At 35.8% G+C, this 19,392-nt stretch overlaps 1 protein-coding gene across 1 annotated transcript in view; it reads left to right on the top strand.

Moving 5' to 3' along the window:
* The window catches only part of GBE1 (1,4-alpha-glucan branching enzyme 1), a 137,536-nt gene that overhangs the window by 89,629 nt on the left and 28,515 nt on the right, over positions 1 to 19,392 (top strand). Inside the window, exons 11-12 of the mRNA XM_071433711.1 lie at positions 1,713 to 1,823; positions 4,648 to 4,819. Coding sequence (XP_071289812.1) covers positions 1,713 to 1,823; positions 4,648 to 4,819 — 283 coding nt within the window. The remainder of the gene's footprint in view (positions 1 to 1,712; positions 1,824 to 4,647; positions 4,820 to 19,392) is intronic.

The following is a 19,392-nucleotide window of genomic DNA, read 5'->3' as shown; positions in this document are numbered from 1 at the left end:
AACTTGACAGCTTTTCCAACAGAGACACCATCATTAGAACTTGTAATGTGTAATTTAGACGTTTAGGTCCTGGAATGCAGTAAGTACTCTTTTTTTTTAACAATAAATACCCAATTGTGATGTTTTGTGGGTTTCTTGGAGTTTTGTTAGTTTGTTTTTTGTTTTGTTCCTTAACACACTTTAGGGCAGGCAAGATGAACAATTTCCTAGGTAAGCAAAGTGCAAGTGGCCAAGTTCATGTTACATGGGAAAAAACCCAGACCACAGCATTTTACATGTGCAAAAAATTTGCAATCTAATTTAGCAATCTCTGGTATGGTCTGCTTCATTTAATTTGCAATACTTGGATAGGAAACATAGTTGTGCTGCAGCAAGTTCTTTAACTGGAGAAAATGTCAGTTTCTCCCGCTTAAACGTGCACTTGACATGGGACAGCATGGGACACTGATGGGATGTTGAGTGCAAATCAGTTATGATTGGCATTGTACAAAAACTTAGTGTGATGTAGGCAGGAAGCTTCTTGCCAAAGAGACTGCAAATAAGTGACCAGAGTAGAGATGTGGAGTTAGAGAAAGAGGTGATGCCAGAGTTTGTTACCACATTTTATGAAGAGAAAAATAAAGCTGAGATGGTTGGAAGGGAGAAGTTCAGCTAAACAGTTTATCAGCAGTTATCAAGCTCTCCTAGACTGCTTATTCTCTCTCCATTTTTTAAGTACATACCTGTTCATAGGAAATTTTCTAGGCAACTTGCTGAAGTCAGTTTAAAAACTGAAGAATCTCCAAGAGATTCCATGAACTAATTCTGAGGAATCTGTAAAAGTAAGAAAGATTAAACTGTTTGGCACAACAGTGGTTGTACTAGTTCAGATTCAAGATAGATGTAATATGATGTATATGTAATATGATGCTACATAGGGACCTCGATGTGTTCAGAGCCAGAATTTATGGACTTTAAAAAAAAATTTACCTAAGGAGGAAGAAAAAGACTGTTTAGGAGTATATGGGCAGTTACAATTATAATGTTAACTTTTACAGCATGATATCAGCCATCTTGGTGCTATTGCCTTTTTATCACTTCTATTGTTATGTCTATATATTTGTGTATATTCATTTAAGTCATATGGAACAATGGAGGTCTACAAAGTGGTGTACAAAAAAAAGAACAAACTAGCACTGAGATTGAGCTAGATTTAGCAGAGGAAGGAAATAATGTGATACGAGGCAGAAAATTCCTATTATTGGGATTCAATTTAAATTGCTAAAAATCAGGAGGTAGCACCACACTGCCTGGTGGTTAAACTTCATTTGGAAGCTCTCATATGCCAGGATTGCATTTCATGATACTGTGAACCAGGTAGGTCTGTGCCCACGTAGTTCTTCCTTGGTTTTGTGCAGTGCTCTCTTGCAGGTCCTATCAATCACATTATCCACTTTATCAGAGGATTCATGTAATAAATGGCAAAACCTGTTGTCTGAGCTTCCTTGGGGAGGTAGAGGAGAAACCAAGTATTCTAGGTATTATATTTATGTGGGAAAGTTGAAAAGAAAAAGAAAAAGACAGCTCTTTGGATTATCAGAGAGAGCTCATCACTTCAAAACTTGGGAGCATGAGAATACAGTTCACAGTCCACTGGAAATTTCTGTGCCAAGATAATGTTGCATGTTTTTAGGTAAAGCAGTTTTTCAGTGATCTTTATTTCATTTCTGTAGATAATTAAGGAGCTGAAAGATGAAGACTGGAATATGGGCAATATTGTGCATACATTGACAAACAGACGGTGTGAAGAAAAATACATTGCTTATGCAGAGAGTCACGACCAGGTATTTTCAGTTGTTTGCTTGTTCATAACCAAGGGAAAGGTCCTGTTTAGAAGTTTGGTGATTTGTTTGTTTTGGTTTTTTTAAATGAGAAGGGAGTTGAGGAAGATGGCAAGAATTTCAGAAATGGGTAGATTTGGACTAGTGCTCATTTTTTTGTACTTTTTTGTTTGTTTGTTTTGTTTAGGTTTTTGTGGTTTTTTGTTTGGTTTTTTTGTTGTTGTTTTGCTGTGGTTTTATTTTATGATCCTTAATTTTAGTAAAAGAATTCTCCCTGGAGTCCGTGGGTAATATTGGCTTTCAGTTTTGTTTTGTTTTTAAGAAATGAATTGAAGCTTCTTATTTTGCCTGCCAAAGAAGACAGGAAGGTGTATAATCCATGCAGTTTCCGTTAAGTAAATTGTAACATGACTTCTGATAAGCATAAACGATACACCAATTTTAAAAATTTGTTTGTGACTTGTTTTCCCTTCATGAAAGACATTCCTCTCTGGAAGGATTGAAATCATACTCTTTTGAGACCTAAATGAAATATGCTGTAACAGTTTGGTTCAAAGCACAGCAATTATAATAGTTCTGTGTGTGAAAAAAAGAAAAAGTAATGATGAGTTTGGATAACACTCATCTCCCACAATCCTTTTAACCCTTGTTTCTGAAGAGTCAGAAAACATGTAATTTGGGAATTGTACAATTAACATCTTTAAACCTTTCATTAAAAAATTTATATTTTATTTAATAACCTATCTTTCCTTTATATAATAGAGGTTGATATTCCATTTCCTGTACTTTCTGCAATAAATGTCAACAGAAACGTCCAAAACAAGTTGTATATTTTAAAAAGAGCACTCTGAGTTTACAATTCATTTTGTGTGCCAACTTACACTCTAATCTCAGAGTCTGTTACAGTGTTCATTTAATGCATGATCCTGATAAAGAACTTCAGAAATTACTTGAAAATATATGTTATTCTGTGATAAGCTGCTTTCATCAAAGTTGATTCTTCACCCTAAAGCACAGCATAGAACATTACTGTTGCTGTTCTTTTATTTCATGGTGACTTTTAGCAATTGAGTTGTTTTCCATATCACTTTGCATTTTCTGTTTAAAATGTCATGTTTAGGAGAAAAAAAATCTCATTATTTTTAATTAGAAGAAAACAATGATTACAGATGTGCATCAGGCTGATATGTGAAAAGTAGGCTATAGAAACAAAAAGTGTGGGTAAAATTCACCCTGAAGATGCCTGAAGTGATCCATGTGAGGGTACAATCCTGATTTCTAATATACTGTAATGGGCTATGAGCTGACTGTTGCCAGTCAGAATAGTAGGCCTTGTGGTTATAAGAAGAGTGTGAAAATAGCAACTGCAAATCTAATAGCTGTCAAAAAAGCAGATGCAGTCCTGGAATTACTGAGCAGAATGGAGCAAAGAGCACAATCAGCATGCCTCTACAGTCTTTCCTGGTTTGTGTGCATCTTCAGTGTTGGAGACAGGTTTGGTCCTGTATTTTAAAGGATATGCGGCATAATTGGAAAAAAAAAAAAAAGCTGTGGAGAGGAATAGCAGGTGAAGATTGATTTTCATCAGAAAAAAAAAACTAAACAGAATAAGATTCTTTGGGGCAGCAAAGACATCATTGAAGGGGGAAATATATCCATTTATAAAATCACAGCTGCCACAGAAAACATGAATAGGGAAACACTTAGCTGCTCTTCCAATGGAAAGATTAGGGGATATTAAATGGCACTAACAAATGCCACATTCTGAATCCAGAAAATAGTTGTTCATTGCAGTCTTCAGTCTTGTCATTGTCACATAGGATTTTTTTTTTCCTTTAAATAGAGTATTTTTTTACTTAAGGGAGTAATCTATATATGCTGTTATATTGTCAGCTGGAAAATGAAACGATGATGATGCTTTTCAGCTAGACCTGTTTACAATTTTTCTGTATCTCTGGAATTTAGTAAGTTTTCATTCAAGAGCATGAAACAAGAATTGGTCTAATTGGACAAAAGTCAGCTCTTTAAATATAAATGCTCCAAAACGTTGTCCACTACCTGCCTGCTAATACATTGAACAGTGTTTTGTGGCCTTTCTCTAGTAGCAGTGAGCACTAGCAAGTTAGTAATTCAGTTTTTTCTTTTGTGTGAAATCACAGAAAACCAATCACATTCTTGATTGCATATAAGTCAATGTTTCATACTCACTCTGCATATCTGAATCAGAGGGGTTTTTCTATGCCCATTTATTTTTTTATATTTCAGGAACTTTTACTTTAAGTGTTTGCTTTCCTATTTTGTGTGTTTGCTATAAAAATTCCCAAATGGTTGGTCAGCTGTGACTTACTGAGTTGATGCTGATACTTCACATTTGATATCTGTAGGTGAAAAAGTTCTTGAAAGTACTAGGATCCCATTAGGCGAAATGTAGGACCAAGGGTTATCTGCTAGTCTGTTACCATAATACACTGAATCCCATCAGCCCAGGAGCCCCAGTAACAATGGGGAGGGTTGCAAGGGGAAAACAGACAACTGGGGCTGACAGCCAATCCAGGCTCAGCTCATGGACATCTCTGCCTCAGGTTTTGGCAGCAGAGCAGATCAATATGGCACGTCACACAATGCACAGATGCAGTCATCAGAATGTAGCATCACCATGACCTGATGATCATTGGTGGTTTCCTTCAGGAACAGGGACTGGGTCATGCAGTCATCTTGCAAGATCTCCCCCTACGATATAAACCCCTTGTTTTAAAAAAAACCAAAACTTAGAAACACTTCTATTACACCCAAGGGTTTTCTTCAGTGTCTTTCTGAACTGTTCTAGGCACTGGTTGGTGATAAGACCCTGGCCTTTCGCCTGATGGATGCAGAGATGTACACAAACATGAGCGTGCTCATGCCTCTGACGCCAGTTATTGATCGTGGGATCCAGCTTCATAAAATGATTCGTCTCATTACTCATGCACTCGGAGGAGAGAGCTATCTGAACTTCATGGGTAAGTAATCTCAGGAAAAAGTCTCTCATTTTCTCATCTACAGAATGCGTGGCGGGGAAATAAAATGATCTGACATCGTCTTCTATCCACACTATTTATCACTGTGCTGAAATTTGGAGCATAAATGCTTTTATAGATTTATTACAAAAGGTAATATGCGTTGTTTTTCTGTCTGCAAGATGTATGGTAAGACAAGAAAATAAAACCAAGATGGTTTCTAAGTGTATGAGAAATAACTTCTACAACTCAGACTAGTATTTTAATTGTTGTTTTGCAAGTTTGTCAGGTGGTGAGCTGTGGCTCATGCAGCTGAGTTGTATTTCATCTCTATTCTTTTGCTCTCTTAAATTTTGTAGGGTAACAATGAATTTACTAAAGAGAGCTCTGTGCTTATTTCAGTTATTAATTGTCAGGAAATAGTCTGGAAGCAGTTGATCTATTTAATTGCTTCTTAGTGCTTAATGAGGTAGGCAAGGACAAATCACAGACACAGGACACACATGCTGCTATCAAAGCACAGAAATTGTAAGACTTAGTGGTACTTTCTTCTGGTCCATCAGCTGTAAAATAAAACTGTTTAGTTACTTCCTAAGCACAGTTGCTACAAGAAAGTTCAATTGTTAGTCTAATTTAATCAGCAAGTTAGTTTTATGAAGTCATCTTAAAAGTTGAATATTCTTAGCTTTATGGAAAATTCCAAAGCTATTTATGTTGCCTGTTCTTTGCCACATTCAGTTGTTTAACTTCTTTGCAAAACAGTTTTTACTTGACAGTAAAAAATTTTGTAATGTGGTCTGACAAGTTCTATATGTCATTTGTGATAGTCTCAATGGGAACAAAAATGCTGAAAGCCTGTTACAAAATCACCATCTCAGTTTTCTGATAATGTAACACTTACAAATTATAGACATTTTAGCTTAGTGCTGTTTTCTACCTTTGTGGTTAAATGTTTTGTTATATAAAATTGAAAGGGACTGTTGGATATATACTGCCCTTCTTCCGTAGTGGTGTATTTAACATTGCATTTTCTGATTAAAAACCTGGAGAACATAAGACAATGGTGACACTGGATTTAAGTTTACCTATACTGGTACATATTCTTTTTCTTTGTATTAGGAGTAAACTCAGAAAATACTGTGCTGATTTTCTTAAAAAGAATTGAAGCAATTTCGGTGCAGAACAAACTAATTCACCATATGCAATACTAGTAAAAGTATTATTTCCAAGAAAATGTAGGTTGTTTGCTTCACTCTTGAGAAGAAAAAAAAACAAGAGTTAATGAAATAAATATTTATGAAGTGTGCAATCAGGCACCAAAGTGTTCAAGGTATGAGGTGTGTGCTTCCATTCAAACTAGTGATACTGTAATAGTTAAGGAAGCAGGTGTTTACTAAATACTGCAGCTAAACTGCAGGTGTCTTTGGCCCAGATTGACTTAGTAAGATTAGAAATATAATCAGTAATGCAATGTGGCATGTTAAATCCAGTGTGTCAATGCTGGCTGATTGAGCAATTAATATTGGGTATCTCTGAGTACTGCAAATGGTTCAGTAACTACATTATAGTTTGCTATATATAAAAAGGTGGAAAGATTGTAATAACTGTTGGAGGAGAAAACATATAAATTCGGAATGCTGGCAGTCCTGCAGACTTAAAATGCATGTTGCAACATGCTATCTAATTAAGCAAATACAGTGACAAATGAGTTTTTAACTTGCAGGTTTGTGTGAATGCCAAAGGTAAGAAGGAGAAGCCTCCTGTAGGGTGAGGGAGGGAGTGGAAATCTTCTTTCACAGTGCCTGGAGAAGGCATTCCAGGTGCCTCTGTGCTTCTCTAGATCCTTCCATTAAGAATCTGTACTTCCTGTCTCCGAAAACCCAGCAAAGAAACACCCTATTTTCTGAATGCTTTGCTCACCTTAAGGAAAAAGAAACCTCTTATAAAAATGTGGTGTCAGGAGTGGAAATCTGTATTCTCAAATATATCCTGGAATTTCTCTTTGAAGATCTGGAATAATATTTAATTACACACATGTTGGAGCATCGTTTGGGCTCTACACATGCAAGCAGATTCCTGCTGACAGAAGTTTGTGCACCAAACACTGATTGTGGCTTTCTCTCATCTTTCTCACTTTTCACACTGGATGGTTCTCTGTCCTTCTTACATGTATCTCTAAGAAACCTCTGCCAAAATCCTCAAAGTCGTAATACTTATTTTTTGTCTTTCTGGATGTTTAATTTTCACTGCAGACTTTTATTTTTCTTCCCACTTACTTATATCCCTCTATTGGCAATGAGTGTGTATGCAAAGTTAAATGTGAATAGGAAATTTCTGTCCTTTCAGTAAATTGGTTCCCTTGTAACAAAAACCTTTGGGAGCATTCTTTCTTCCAGTCTGTGTTTTGGTTTTATGTGCAGATTTCCAGGTGATCTCTCAGGCTTCATGCCTGCATCTAGCATGGAAGACTTAACCTAGGAAAGAAGAAACTCCATATGCTTGGCTGAAAATGAGAATAACAATGATAAATGTCTTGTGGCAGTGAATGCATTCTCTGGAAGGCCAGTTTGTTTCATAGTAATAGTAAAAAAGTAGCAATTCTTTTGGAACTTTTGCTGTGTCTAAATTTTCTTTTTTTCAGAGCAGGTAGAGAGCAACAGTGCCAACTTAGCTGTAGTTTGTACAACCGAGCTCCTGTTTTAGACAGATTTTAATACTGAGATGGCCCAGTTACAAGTCAGAAGTTGACACAGAATTTTAGGAAGTCACCAAAATTTCAAGTTCTTCTGCACAATGCTTTAATTGGGAGTACGTGTGCTTCTTAAGGGGTTTCTTTCTTTACTAATTTCCTATTAAGGCCTTGACATAGACAATGCACATGCACATATCTGAACTTTAATGACAATTATAGGCTCAAGCAGTTACAATGTGTGTATATTCAATAGTGAAAGTAGTCTTTTTAATTGTAAATAATAAGAAAAAACTCTCTCTCCCTACTCAAGTGTTTTGTTTGTAGTTACAGTGATATTGAAGTACCATACACATCTAATTAACTGAAAACCAGAAAAATATATGCAAAAATATTTAGGGCTGTAGATCTCTGCCCTCCCTAATATCAGGATTTGAAAGCAAATCCAAAATAAAAAACTTCTCTCAGACTAAAATTCTTAATTGTCAGTTTTAGTCCCCTACAAAATAACAAAAGTGCTTGAGATTGAGCATAATTCCTCAAGCACTAAACAAGGACTAATGGAAGTTGTTATAAGAGTTCTAGAGTATTAAAGGAATCTTCTGATCTCACCCTGAAAAGAAAGCAACCACTGTTGTTACCCAGCAAGGTTTAACTTCAGTGCAAATAAAGACTCACATAAATTTCTTGAAAATAATATTTGAACTTACCACTACAAAACTGCTGTCTCTACATCCTTGAATTTTCTTTTTGCTTCATTTTCCATTCTGCTCCTGAAGACAAGCTCTAGACAATGGTCAGTGCTTTTCTTTAAATGTTCCTTTTGTATTTTTCTTGTTCATTGCATCTGTCTTGCCCTTAGGGAAAGCCTGCAGGACATGTAAAAAAGCAATGCCAGTTCTTCAGTGGATTTGTTTTCATGGTCTCTCCTTATCTTGCAAGATACATCTGTGTGCTAGATTTAGACAAGGGAGGGTAGTTGTTTTGTTGCCCAGAATATACATACCCAAAGGGCCTTAAATAGCATTTTGGGTCCTTGAGATCCTTCATAGAACAAATGCTAACTGGTTTATGCCCCTATAGGGTCTTGCTTTTCATCTTGCTAACAATCATTTCCTTGGTTCTTTTTTTGTTTTTTTAAATTTGAAATTGGCTTAAGCTCTAATCCATTGATTTAAATGGAGATTAGTTGCTACATGAACCTCTAGCACTATTTTTCATGACTCTCCCGTAGTAAAACAACTCTTAATTAAGACTCCAGAGACCAAGTTTCACTCCCTGAAAAACAATTTTTGAGACTATATAGATGTATATAGTTAGGAAGTTATTTGAAATAACTAGAACATTTTTTTGCTATCATGAATATTGACTGAAAATTGGGTTGACATTCACCTGTTTCACTACTCTCTAATTTGTCTGTTAGGTTTCCTCTTTCCCACTTGTTAGTTAATTTACACAGCAGTTTTTATCTACCTTCTTTAGTGAAATGACATGCATCATCTATTCCTTGGAGTATTTTTGAGAGAGAAACTTAGATATTTTTTCAGAAACTTACTTTTAAACTAAGGAATTTCATAACAGCAGGCTCTTGAAAAAATATTGACAAACAGGAAAAGGAATGGTACAAAAACTGTATCAGTGGCACCAATATCAGTGTGAGAAAGGTGTACCATTTTCTTTAATAATATGCATTAGAAACCTGAAATAAAAATGGTGCAGCATAACTGACAATATAAATAGGAATGATACTTTAAACAGAATCTGAACTACTATTTTTATTGCTGCCTATTCTAGATGAAAAAGAAATTGCGTCAAGAACAGGATATTTAGCTTAAACCTAAGCGAGTTTGGTTCTCTTTGGCACATGTTGCATTTTGGTAGTTTCCTCTGTTCACTTTCTTGTGCATCTTACATCTGTGCACTGGTTACAGGGTGACTTTTTTGACCATCACCTAGAGAGTGGCCTTGGGAGAGCATATGCTCTTCAAATTTGCTCACTTGAGTCAGCTCCTCTGGATAAACAACCTTGAAGTGCTCACTTGGTACAGACTGCAGCTTTAGGAGAGGTAGTTTGAAGTCATCCTTCTTAATATGCTTGCCTAGGATAGGTGACAAATGTGCTGCCAGATCCAGCAGGTGCTTTAATTCCATGGCAGCCTGACAGAAAACAATTATGTTCACTTTAAAGTAGAGAGCAAGGGTGTAATCGGAAATCTCGCCTACAGTTTCTCAGAGACTTAGTGATAGACCACCTACAACTTTGTAGCATTATATACCCCATGTGCAACCCCACTCACAACTTGGGTTGGGCAGTGGCAGTGGGAAGAATCCAAATTTATATATTAGGCTTCATAAATCACTTTGACAGTCTCTTCTGCAAGGTCTAGAGGTGCAAACTGTTAATATTTATTCATTTAGAGTTGATTGAAGCAAGCTTCATTTCTACACTTCCTCAAAACACATGAGAGTGGCTGGGAGAAAAACAATTAGAGAGAGAGATTGTCTCATAATTCAAAACTAAATCACACACACAGACCTGTCTTATCCCACCTCTCTTTACAAATTAAGTATGTCCCAATATTAGGAATTTGTTCTGTGGGCTGACTGTACATCCTCCTTGGAAGTATAGTGAATAAAGCGATATACGTGTATGTATGTTATTTAAATACATAAATAACATTGTTAGAGGCAGCAATCTATATGTGGTGGTGCATCCCTGTCCATACTGTGACCTCTCAAGGCAGAAACCTTGAAACAGAAACCTTCATAGTCAGCAGCATCCTCAGAACTGCTGGAGAACCAGCAGTTGCTGCAGCTGTGTTCATGGAGTGAAATCCAGGTGGGATTTTCCAGCATTGTCAAGGGAATAGCCTTAATCAAGGTAGCTGGCACGAGTGGCACTTCGTTTTTTTTTTCTCAGAGTAATGCTGATGTTTCCTTAGTTTGTACCCACATCTGCTGGGTATTGGCTGTGACTGCATTGCCAGTGGATATTTGTGGTATATCAAGGCATTCTGACATTCTGCATCAGTTACAAGGTGTTGGGTGTTTTGGGGTTTTTTTGGTTTCTTTTTTTGAGGATGGGAATGCTATTCTATAAATTTTATTTATTTTATTTATAATTATGCTTAGTAGCATCATGTAGTCATGGGATACTGTTGTTGAAACTTCTGCTAGTGTCTCAGACTTTGCTTATAGGGCTCCACCTGTTGCCTTGCATATTGTATGATTTGCAAAGCTCACAGTTGAGACTTGTGACATCTCCACTATCAATGCGTGAGTGCATGCAGACTTGTCTGCAAATATAGTACCTGATGTAATGTGAGGGCTTGCTAAAGAAAAATAAACAAAGTCGCAAAATAAACCTTTAGTCTATAAGAACTCTATTTCTGTTTCTATGACAGCCTCCATTTTTCCTTTATTGTTGTTTTATTTGTTGTTTTGAGGAGGACAGAAATAGGCCTCTATATATTATAATTTTATATAACTCTACACTATATATTATAACTGTACTATGTACTATAGCATTCAGCATAGTTTTTAGAGGAATTTCTCTTTCCAGTTATTCAAAAATGTAATTTATTACAGAAATTATGACAAGCTAATATCATTTTGAAAAGCTTTTTTCACACCTGGATTTCTGACTTTACAGGACATGGCTGCTATTCTCTCCTGTCATAGTTGTTTGTTATTTTTCTCTCCACAGCTATAAGATTCAGAATTTCTTTGCAATGAATTATAATTAAGCTATTTACACATGGCATTGATTAGTTTTACTTGGGTGTCTTTTATGGAAAAAAATAATTAAAGATAAATCCAAAGACTAAAGTATATTTTGTTTTGATTCTCTTCACCCTAAGGTCAAATAAGTTTTAAATCAGCAGATTTACCTCACTTTTAGATTTAGTTGATTTTTTGTTGATTTCTTAATTCAGGATGTAAGCACCATTGTAAAAGTTCTGTCCTAAAAACATATCTTAAATTTCTGAGAAGTTGTGCATATAAACACACAGTTTTGTACATGAGAATCTGTTTTGATTAAACATCAGACATGGTCCAAAATTAATATTTGAGTAAATGACAGAATATTTTTGCCAGGTAGTATGGAACTATGCTAAGTTCTTGAAATTTTGTAATATATAGAAAAATTTTTGTATGCACATATGCAAATTTTTCTGTCTACATGTGTGTAAACATTAGTTTGCATATGATTCATTGTCTAAGCAATGAAACATAGCCCTCATACACTTCCTTTGCTGTGGTTAACTTGGATTCAAACAAAAGGCTTTTAATATCTTCTGTTTATGTACACTTGAAGTGCTTTAAACTGTTACATATTACAGTGACTTTAAGAATTTCATAAAGCTTGGTTCAGTCTATGAACAATTTGTTAATCATTAGTGCTTCAGAAGAGCCTTCATATTGTAAGGTATGTGAAATGCCTTTTTGAGATGATTTTGCTCACACTTCTGCTTCTAGTGCTCTGTGTCCCTCGTTGAAAGACACAATGCAAAACTTAAAGAAAATTAAAAGTATTTTCAGATTTTCAAGTAAATATGAAGTTTATCTATGGATGAAAGTGAAGTCCAGCATTCAGGTCTCCACTATAATTTACGTTTTGAGAGAGAGTATAAACTTTTTTTTGGCGGGGGGGGTGTCTCTGTGTTGTACCTTCTACAATAAGTTCATGTAATAAGATACAGTTTTCATGCACAACTTGGCCTCTGCCATGTCACAGAACAGATGAGTAAAGTTGATTTTTGAGTTTGTCAGTGTCACTAATGAAATGCTTACTGCAGGAGGTCATTCATTTCCTGAATGCCAGGTGTCTACAGAAGTGGTGTGCCTGTTAAAAAACTAAATCTGTGCAAGAATTTTGTGTTCTAGGAGCAGGAAATAAGGATAGGGCATACCCATTCAAGCAGGGGTAAATAGGATGTGGATGTCAAAGTTTTGTCTCTTCTCCCTGCTGCTCACTGTGTTACATGCAATTTTGATGATGATCATTTGTCAGTACTTGTTTTAAGTTACTTATTTCTGAAACCCCCAATGCTGAAAAGAAGCAGCAGCAGCCTCTTACCACACCCAGCTGTGTTTTACTTCTACTTTTGGCAGTCTGTCTGTACTCACTAGTCTGGAAGGGGCTGAGAGAAAAATGAAAATATTTTCTCCAAAGCCATCTACCAAAGAGCAAAAAATTTCTTCCTGATGATACTTCCTGGCTTTTAAAGAGGTAGAGAAAGGTGATCCAAATCAAGTAATTTAGTAAAATCAGGCTCTAGTGAGCTGGTGTAGGAGCGTGCAGAGGGCTGTGTTAATCTCAAGCCTACCTTTGGTGGCACATGGCTCTTTCTCAGACTGGTTTCTCTGGGCAAAGCAGAGCCAAATAGAATTAAACCCCATGTGTTACTCAGTAAGGAGTTGTTGGTTTGAGACATGACTGTGCAGGACACATTTTGTATTTGGAAAAGTCTGTCGTATTAGATCCTTAGGCATAGATTCCAATTTGGATTTTAATGCATGCAGTTGAAGTAATTTGAAATGATTTCATCTCAGTAGTGTCATTAATTCCCCAAATCAATGTAGCTTAAGCTGAGATAACACTTTGTGATGACATTGGAATAAAAAAAAAGATGTCTTTATTTGTTCAAGAGCTTATTTTCACAAGATGTTATTAGCTTAGAATCTTCTCATTGTCCTAATTTTTTGAGGCTATCAATCTAACACAGAGGAATTTGCTAGAATAAGAATTTGAACAACATTGTAGTTAAATTGGCATTGACTTTGAAGAGATAAGGTATTTTCTGCTTTTTCTGAGAAATAGTAAAGTCTGCAGAGCAAAGCATGAGAACATCTGTTATAAATGTTGACTTTTTCTTTCTTGGGTGTCTCTTGAGATCTTCAATTTGAAATTCCATAGAATTGTAGAATGTTGTAGGTTGGAAGGGAAACAACCAAAAGATCATCTTAAATGTCATCAATCCCAACAATCCTGCTGTGGGTTAGGACACTTTCCACTAGACCAGGCTGCTCAGAGCCCCATCCAATCTGGCCTTGGACAATTCCAGGGATGGGGCATCCACAGCTTCTCTGGGCAACTTCTCCATTCTCTCACCACCCACACAGCAAAAAACATCTTACTACTGTCTGATCTAAATACTAGTGGAGTAAATTAGAAAAGGAGTTTATCAACACAATAAAATTACTTCTGGCTGAAAAGAAAACAAATTTTGTTGGCAGGGGATTTTTTGGGGGTTTTGTTAGATTTTTTTTCTTTTCCAAACAGTACAGATACCTTTTGAGTTGGAATGCCTTGTTGAATATAAACCACTACTTTTGTCTTAATATGCTACATAAAAGTGCAGGGCAGGAGGAATAACAGGAGAAGTGACTAATGTCTTAAGGAGAACAGGATTATTCACCATGCCAAAAGTACTGGTGCAGTCTTTTTACAGTCAGAAGCTTAGAACTTTTACTCAGCTGGGTTAAGTATTGAGATCTTTTTGTGAAATTCAGAGCAAGTCCTGCAAGCAAGGTATTTTCATAGAGTATCTTCTCAAGTGGCATTTCTAGAGAGATTATTTAAAAGCAATCTAGTAATCCACTCACTCTTGATTTAAGAGTCAATCTCTAGACTATGAAATAGTTCCCTCAAGCCTCTCATATATATTTTTTTTAATCCAGCTAACTGTTAATACAAAATACTGCAGGAAAGCCTGGATCATCTAGGTAGTTGTATTATAAGTCGGCCCTTTTGTAGCTTAAGCTCACAACCTTTATCTTCATAATGGAGAAATGTATGGTCTTGTTTCAAAATATTATTGGGGAAAAAATATATATCTGATGGAAAACATTAACCAGTATTAACATACACTGCTGGATTGGCAGCATGCGGTTCCATGATTTACCTTGAACTCCTAAAAACAAACAAAAAACTTAGCTCAAGCTGAGCTGTTCTTGTTTGTTTATTTTCATGACTGGTTATTTATTGTAGCTCCTAGTGGCTGCCACCATTTTAGCAAGTCCTGAATTGTGCATAATTTTGCTTGAAAGGAAAAGTGCAGAAGTCTGAACATGGATGGACTTCAATAACTCACATTTTTCTTTCATCTAAGCTAACATAGTCCAAGTAGTAGTTATTGATAGATACCAAAGTGCTATGTGAATGTATATTCTATTTTCCATAAGTCTTCACTTGTGTTTCTATGCTTTTTTTTATCCTTGTGTACTATTTAGCTGTACTTAAACAGCTTTTATGTATTTCTTCTTGAATATGTGAATAGTTAATTCTTTAGAACTCTACATTTTTCAATGCATTTTGTTTAGCCTGGAGAGAAGGAGGCTCAGAGGTGAACTTACCACTCTCTATAACCACCTGAGAGGAGGTTGTAGCCAGGTCTCTTCTGCCAGGTAACAAGTGATAGGATAAGAAGAAATGCTGTCAAGTTACACCACTGAAAATTTGGATTGAGTATTAAAATATTTCTTTACTGGAAGGGTGGTCAGACACAGGAGCAGGCTGCCCAGGGAAGTGGTGGAGTCACCATCCCTGGAGGTGTTTATCAGATGTGGCTCTTGGAGATGTAGTTTAGTGGTGGACTTTGCAGACAACCATAATGATTGTATGGCTATTCAAAGCCCACAGGCAGATAAGAATTCCAGAGTAATGACATATAAATTGCAATAGATGTAAAAAAAACTTGCATTAATTGTGCAAATTTCATCAGTATGTGAAATTTATTGTTCTGTTTGGTGAGAGAAAAAAAAAAGAAAACAGAAAAATCAATATTGCACTAAGCTTGTTAGAGTCTTAGAAGTATAGTAAACTATTTATTAATATCCTGCTTTCCTACTTAGGGTTGGAAAGGTGTCTCCTAATTAAATATGAAGCAGAGAGTGTCATGACTTCATTTAAAATAGTTTTCATTTTGTGGAGTTTAGCCTAGACATAATTGAAGTTTTCAGAGAAATTGTACAAGTTCCTTTTTGCATTTGCTAGTTGCTTTTATATTTGTAGACCAGAAGGAGACTGTGTTTTTAGTTTATTTCCTACATGGAAGGCTATTTGGTTTGTACACTGCACATAAGAATACAGAACTAAATTAATTGCTTGCCTCTGGAAGCTGAAATACAGGAAGAGGCTTGTAGAAATTAATAAAATTTATCTTAATAAAGGTGCTGTGTGCATGTCGTGTTCTCTCAGTAAGTTTTTTGATTTGTGTTTTTTTTCATCTCCCAGTTGATAAAGGGATGATGTGATCCATGTCTGAGATACTGTGAGGCTGGGCTCAGGGACATGAGAAGTTTTTACCAGGCTTCTGTTAGGGCTCTGTCTCTTTTCCTCCCTCCTGCTGTTACCATGACATATCAGGTTTCCAAAGGATATGTTGTTTTCTGACAATAAAATGTTCCCATTAAGATCAAAATAAGAAAACAAGTATTGAAATAAGCTACCTCTGTAATGTGGCCATGTAAAGGAATGAAATGGAACAAAACAAAATGAGTAATGACATTGGCAAATATTTTTTTGCAGATAAAGGTGTAATTTTACTTGTTTCAGAGGATTCTTCTCCCCTTTTTTTATAGGTGATCCATGTAAAGCATTTATCACTTGAGCAAGTTTCTTTTCTTTTAAAGAAAAAACCCAAAAGGAATGAAAAATCATTACTGAGAAATTTCATATGTCCAATTCAAAATGTCTTTGTGCAAGTAATCTCTAATGGTTTCTTGTCTGTGTTTTGCTTTTGTCATTTTGAATTTCCATATAGCATTGCTGGAGGGGGAAAGGAGGAATCATCTTAGTGTTTGTACATATTTGGCTTTCATCAAACAGTTGTAACAACACTTTACAGACATGGAAGCAGGTTGGGGTTTTTTTATGAGATCAAAGCTTACTTTTTCCCTTGACAAAGAAGTTTTTTCTTAAAGGCAGAAAAAGCAATATGTGCAGTATATTTTCATCTTGGCCCCTAAAAAAAGCTGTATCTCTTCTTTGTGTACAATGCAATGACAGCATGAAATGTAGTACTTCAAATCCATTCATATTTCAGTAAATTAAAACACTATTTTTGGAAATAATATTTTTTAAGAAATGAATGTGTGCATACATAATTAATTCCAGCAGTTATGTGCAACTTTGGGGTAGGAAAAGGAGCAATTCATCTGAACATATGTTTTTAGTAAAACATTGATCAAGGAAAAAGAGGTGTCTACCTAAATGACATTGCTTTTATTATTTTGTACACTAGTTCAGAACTAGTGTATTTCAGAATTATTTCAAAACTGAAAAACAAATTAAAACTTTATCGTGATTTAAGCAGCCATAATGTAATCTGGAATAATTTCTGCTCTGATTCTCATTTATCAGTCTAAATTTGTTTTCTGTCTGTTAACTTGGTGTCACAAGAAAAATCTAAAATTCTTAGCTAGTTTAGTCCTGAAAGACTCACAGTTTTGTTATGCCTTCAGCTGATTCATGTCTTGATGCTGATTTATTTATGTTTTGAGCATGAGATGAATACTGTCATGTTTGCCTCTGTGTATATAGCAAATTGTTGAATTTCAAAGAAGGGTTAGCTGTCCACTGCAAATAAAGAGGCATGAGACAATGGAATGAACAAGGGGATGGTTCATTGTGAACCTCTTTTTCTTGGAAGTTAAATCTCAAAGGTTCACAGTTCTAGACCATTCTTTTACAACTATTTACTTGCTTCCTAACCTCTTTTGACCAAAGTTATTTGAAAAAAAAAAATCATGTGTGATGACAGATAACCAATCTGATTTTGTAATCATCCCTTCCTCAGGTGCCACCAGAACAAACCATCCAAAATTCAGCTTTTCCTCCCACCTGCACCACAGGGACAGTCAGGAAAAGCAGTGGATCACTTTCCAGTGATATGCTCCATACTAGAGTTTTTGATGTATGGGTTGATATGTGTGTGGAGTTATGTATATAATGTGCCCATTGCCAGGAAATGGAGTGTGTTAGTGGTTCTTGGGTTTCCCAGCTATTTGAAAAGATTTTCTGCACTAAACCCTGAGAATTGGAGGACCAATTAAAAAAATTGACCTGTTATTAGGGAGCAAATGTCCATAATCTTTTCTCTTGCCTTTCTGGCTGGTGAGAATGATTACCTGAAGGAAGGGGAGTGGAATCATACCGCTTAAATCAGGGAATATTGTTGCTCTTCTTATGTGTCTTAAAGCTGATTTTTAAGGCAAGTCCTCTTCAGAAGTACAAGGGAAGGAGTAACTAAACCTGCAGAAAGGGCTTCTTTTGGCCACAACTGCTTTTTCAAAAGCTGTAGTAACGTTCTGTTAGAGTCTATTTTCTTTCTGTATTATGTTTTAAATTTCAACAAACAACTGTTCTCTCAATATTATGAGATTTATTTTTTCCTGTCTCCTTACATAACAAGAACAACAATGACAAAAAAGAGGAACACCTTCCTGCATAACTCAGCTCTGTTCCTATAGGTTTTGGTGGCTGTTTTGTAATTCACCTGCTTCTTGCAGCAAAGGTGCCGTCACAGTACCAATTCCTTAAAGTCCCTTTTTTTTCTGAGCAATGGTTTTGCTTCAATTTTAAAAACTGTTGCCTGCTATCTATTTTTTTTCTTTGCTATATTTTCTTTTCCTTTTTTTTTCTGTCTTTTTCCTGCTTCTAGTTGTGCTGACAGTGGTTAACATACAGGTGAGTCAAGACTATCTTTACGTTGTGAATCCAGCCCATTTTGCCATCAGGATATTTGTAAAGGTCTGCCCCAGCCTGCACTGTAGTTGCAGTCTCCATGTGCCCACTCATACTGGAAGACCAGCAATTATTCTGGTGTAACTAATTGTAGATTAGTATTAGAAGGTGATGCTCCTCAGAGGCTGCTTCTTAATTACAGCCTTTCTTTGTCCTCTCCTGGAGTTGTAAACAGTCATAAAAGAATTTTAATAACATACGAGCTTTATATTGCTATGTTATTTTAATTTTCCTTTTTTGTTCTTATACTCTGAGATGTGACAAAGGATGGCTCAAGGATCAGGCTTAAGATGCTTAAAAAGCAGATGTTGTGACACTTCCTTTCATATAAGATGTGCATGCATAATGTCCACTTGAGGCAGTTGCAAATCTATGCTACATTTTAAAATCTAATGCAGTGAACATTCCAAGGCTCAGAATTTTTGTGGAAGCAGCACATCTTAATGATTCTAAATGAATTCTGATTTTTAACATTCTTCAGGTGCAGTCTGATCTTGCAATTCTTGCCTTGTATCTTGCAAAAAGTTCAGAATATCTCTTTGAAAACTGTATAAGATTTGGTCCCTAGTCTAGTAAGAGGGAGAGAGAAGACCAGGGCAATTACTGCTTTGAACAGGTCAGAATAACATCATCAGAGGTTTCTCTCATTAATACATTCCTTCTGTGCACCTTCATTAATAGATCTCATTTACAGACAAGACATTTAAATTTAAACCATGCATTTTCTGTTCAAGAACAGTTGACATTATTATGCAGACTAATAGTCATAAGTATTTTAATTGATTATCAGGCAAATGAGACTCTTCTTGAAACCTGCCCTATTTGTAGCATGACAAAATACCAGAGACCCTGACTTGAAATCTCTAACTGTTCTTTCTGGAAAAAAAACCCCAAACCTGAAAATTTCAATATCCATTTCCACAATGAAAAAACCAAAACAGCAAACAAACAAAAACCCCACCAACAATACAAATAACCTTGCCTTAGACATCCTTATTGTGATTGACTCTAATGAGCAGAGATCTTTCAACAGATTATGCTGTCACCATAATAATATTATGCTAGGACTTTTGAAATATGTTAAAACAAATAAACATGACTTAGAAAAAATTGCTTTCAAATGTCTGGTTAGAGTTT

Source organism: Agelaius tricolor, unplaced genomic scaffold, assembly GCF_023055355.1.
Source record: "Agelaius tricolor isolate 1412-34295 unplaced genomic scaffold, bAgeTri1.0.p SCAF_9, whole genome shotgun sequence".
Taxonomy (NCBI): Eukaryota; Metazoa; Chordata; class Aves; order Passeriformes; family Icteridae; genus Agelaius; species Agelaius tricolor.
Note: the sequence above shows the minus strand (reverse complement) of the source record. Positions and strands in the feature narration are given on the sequence as shown.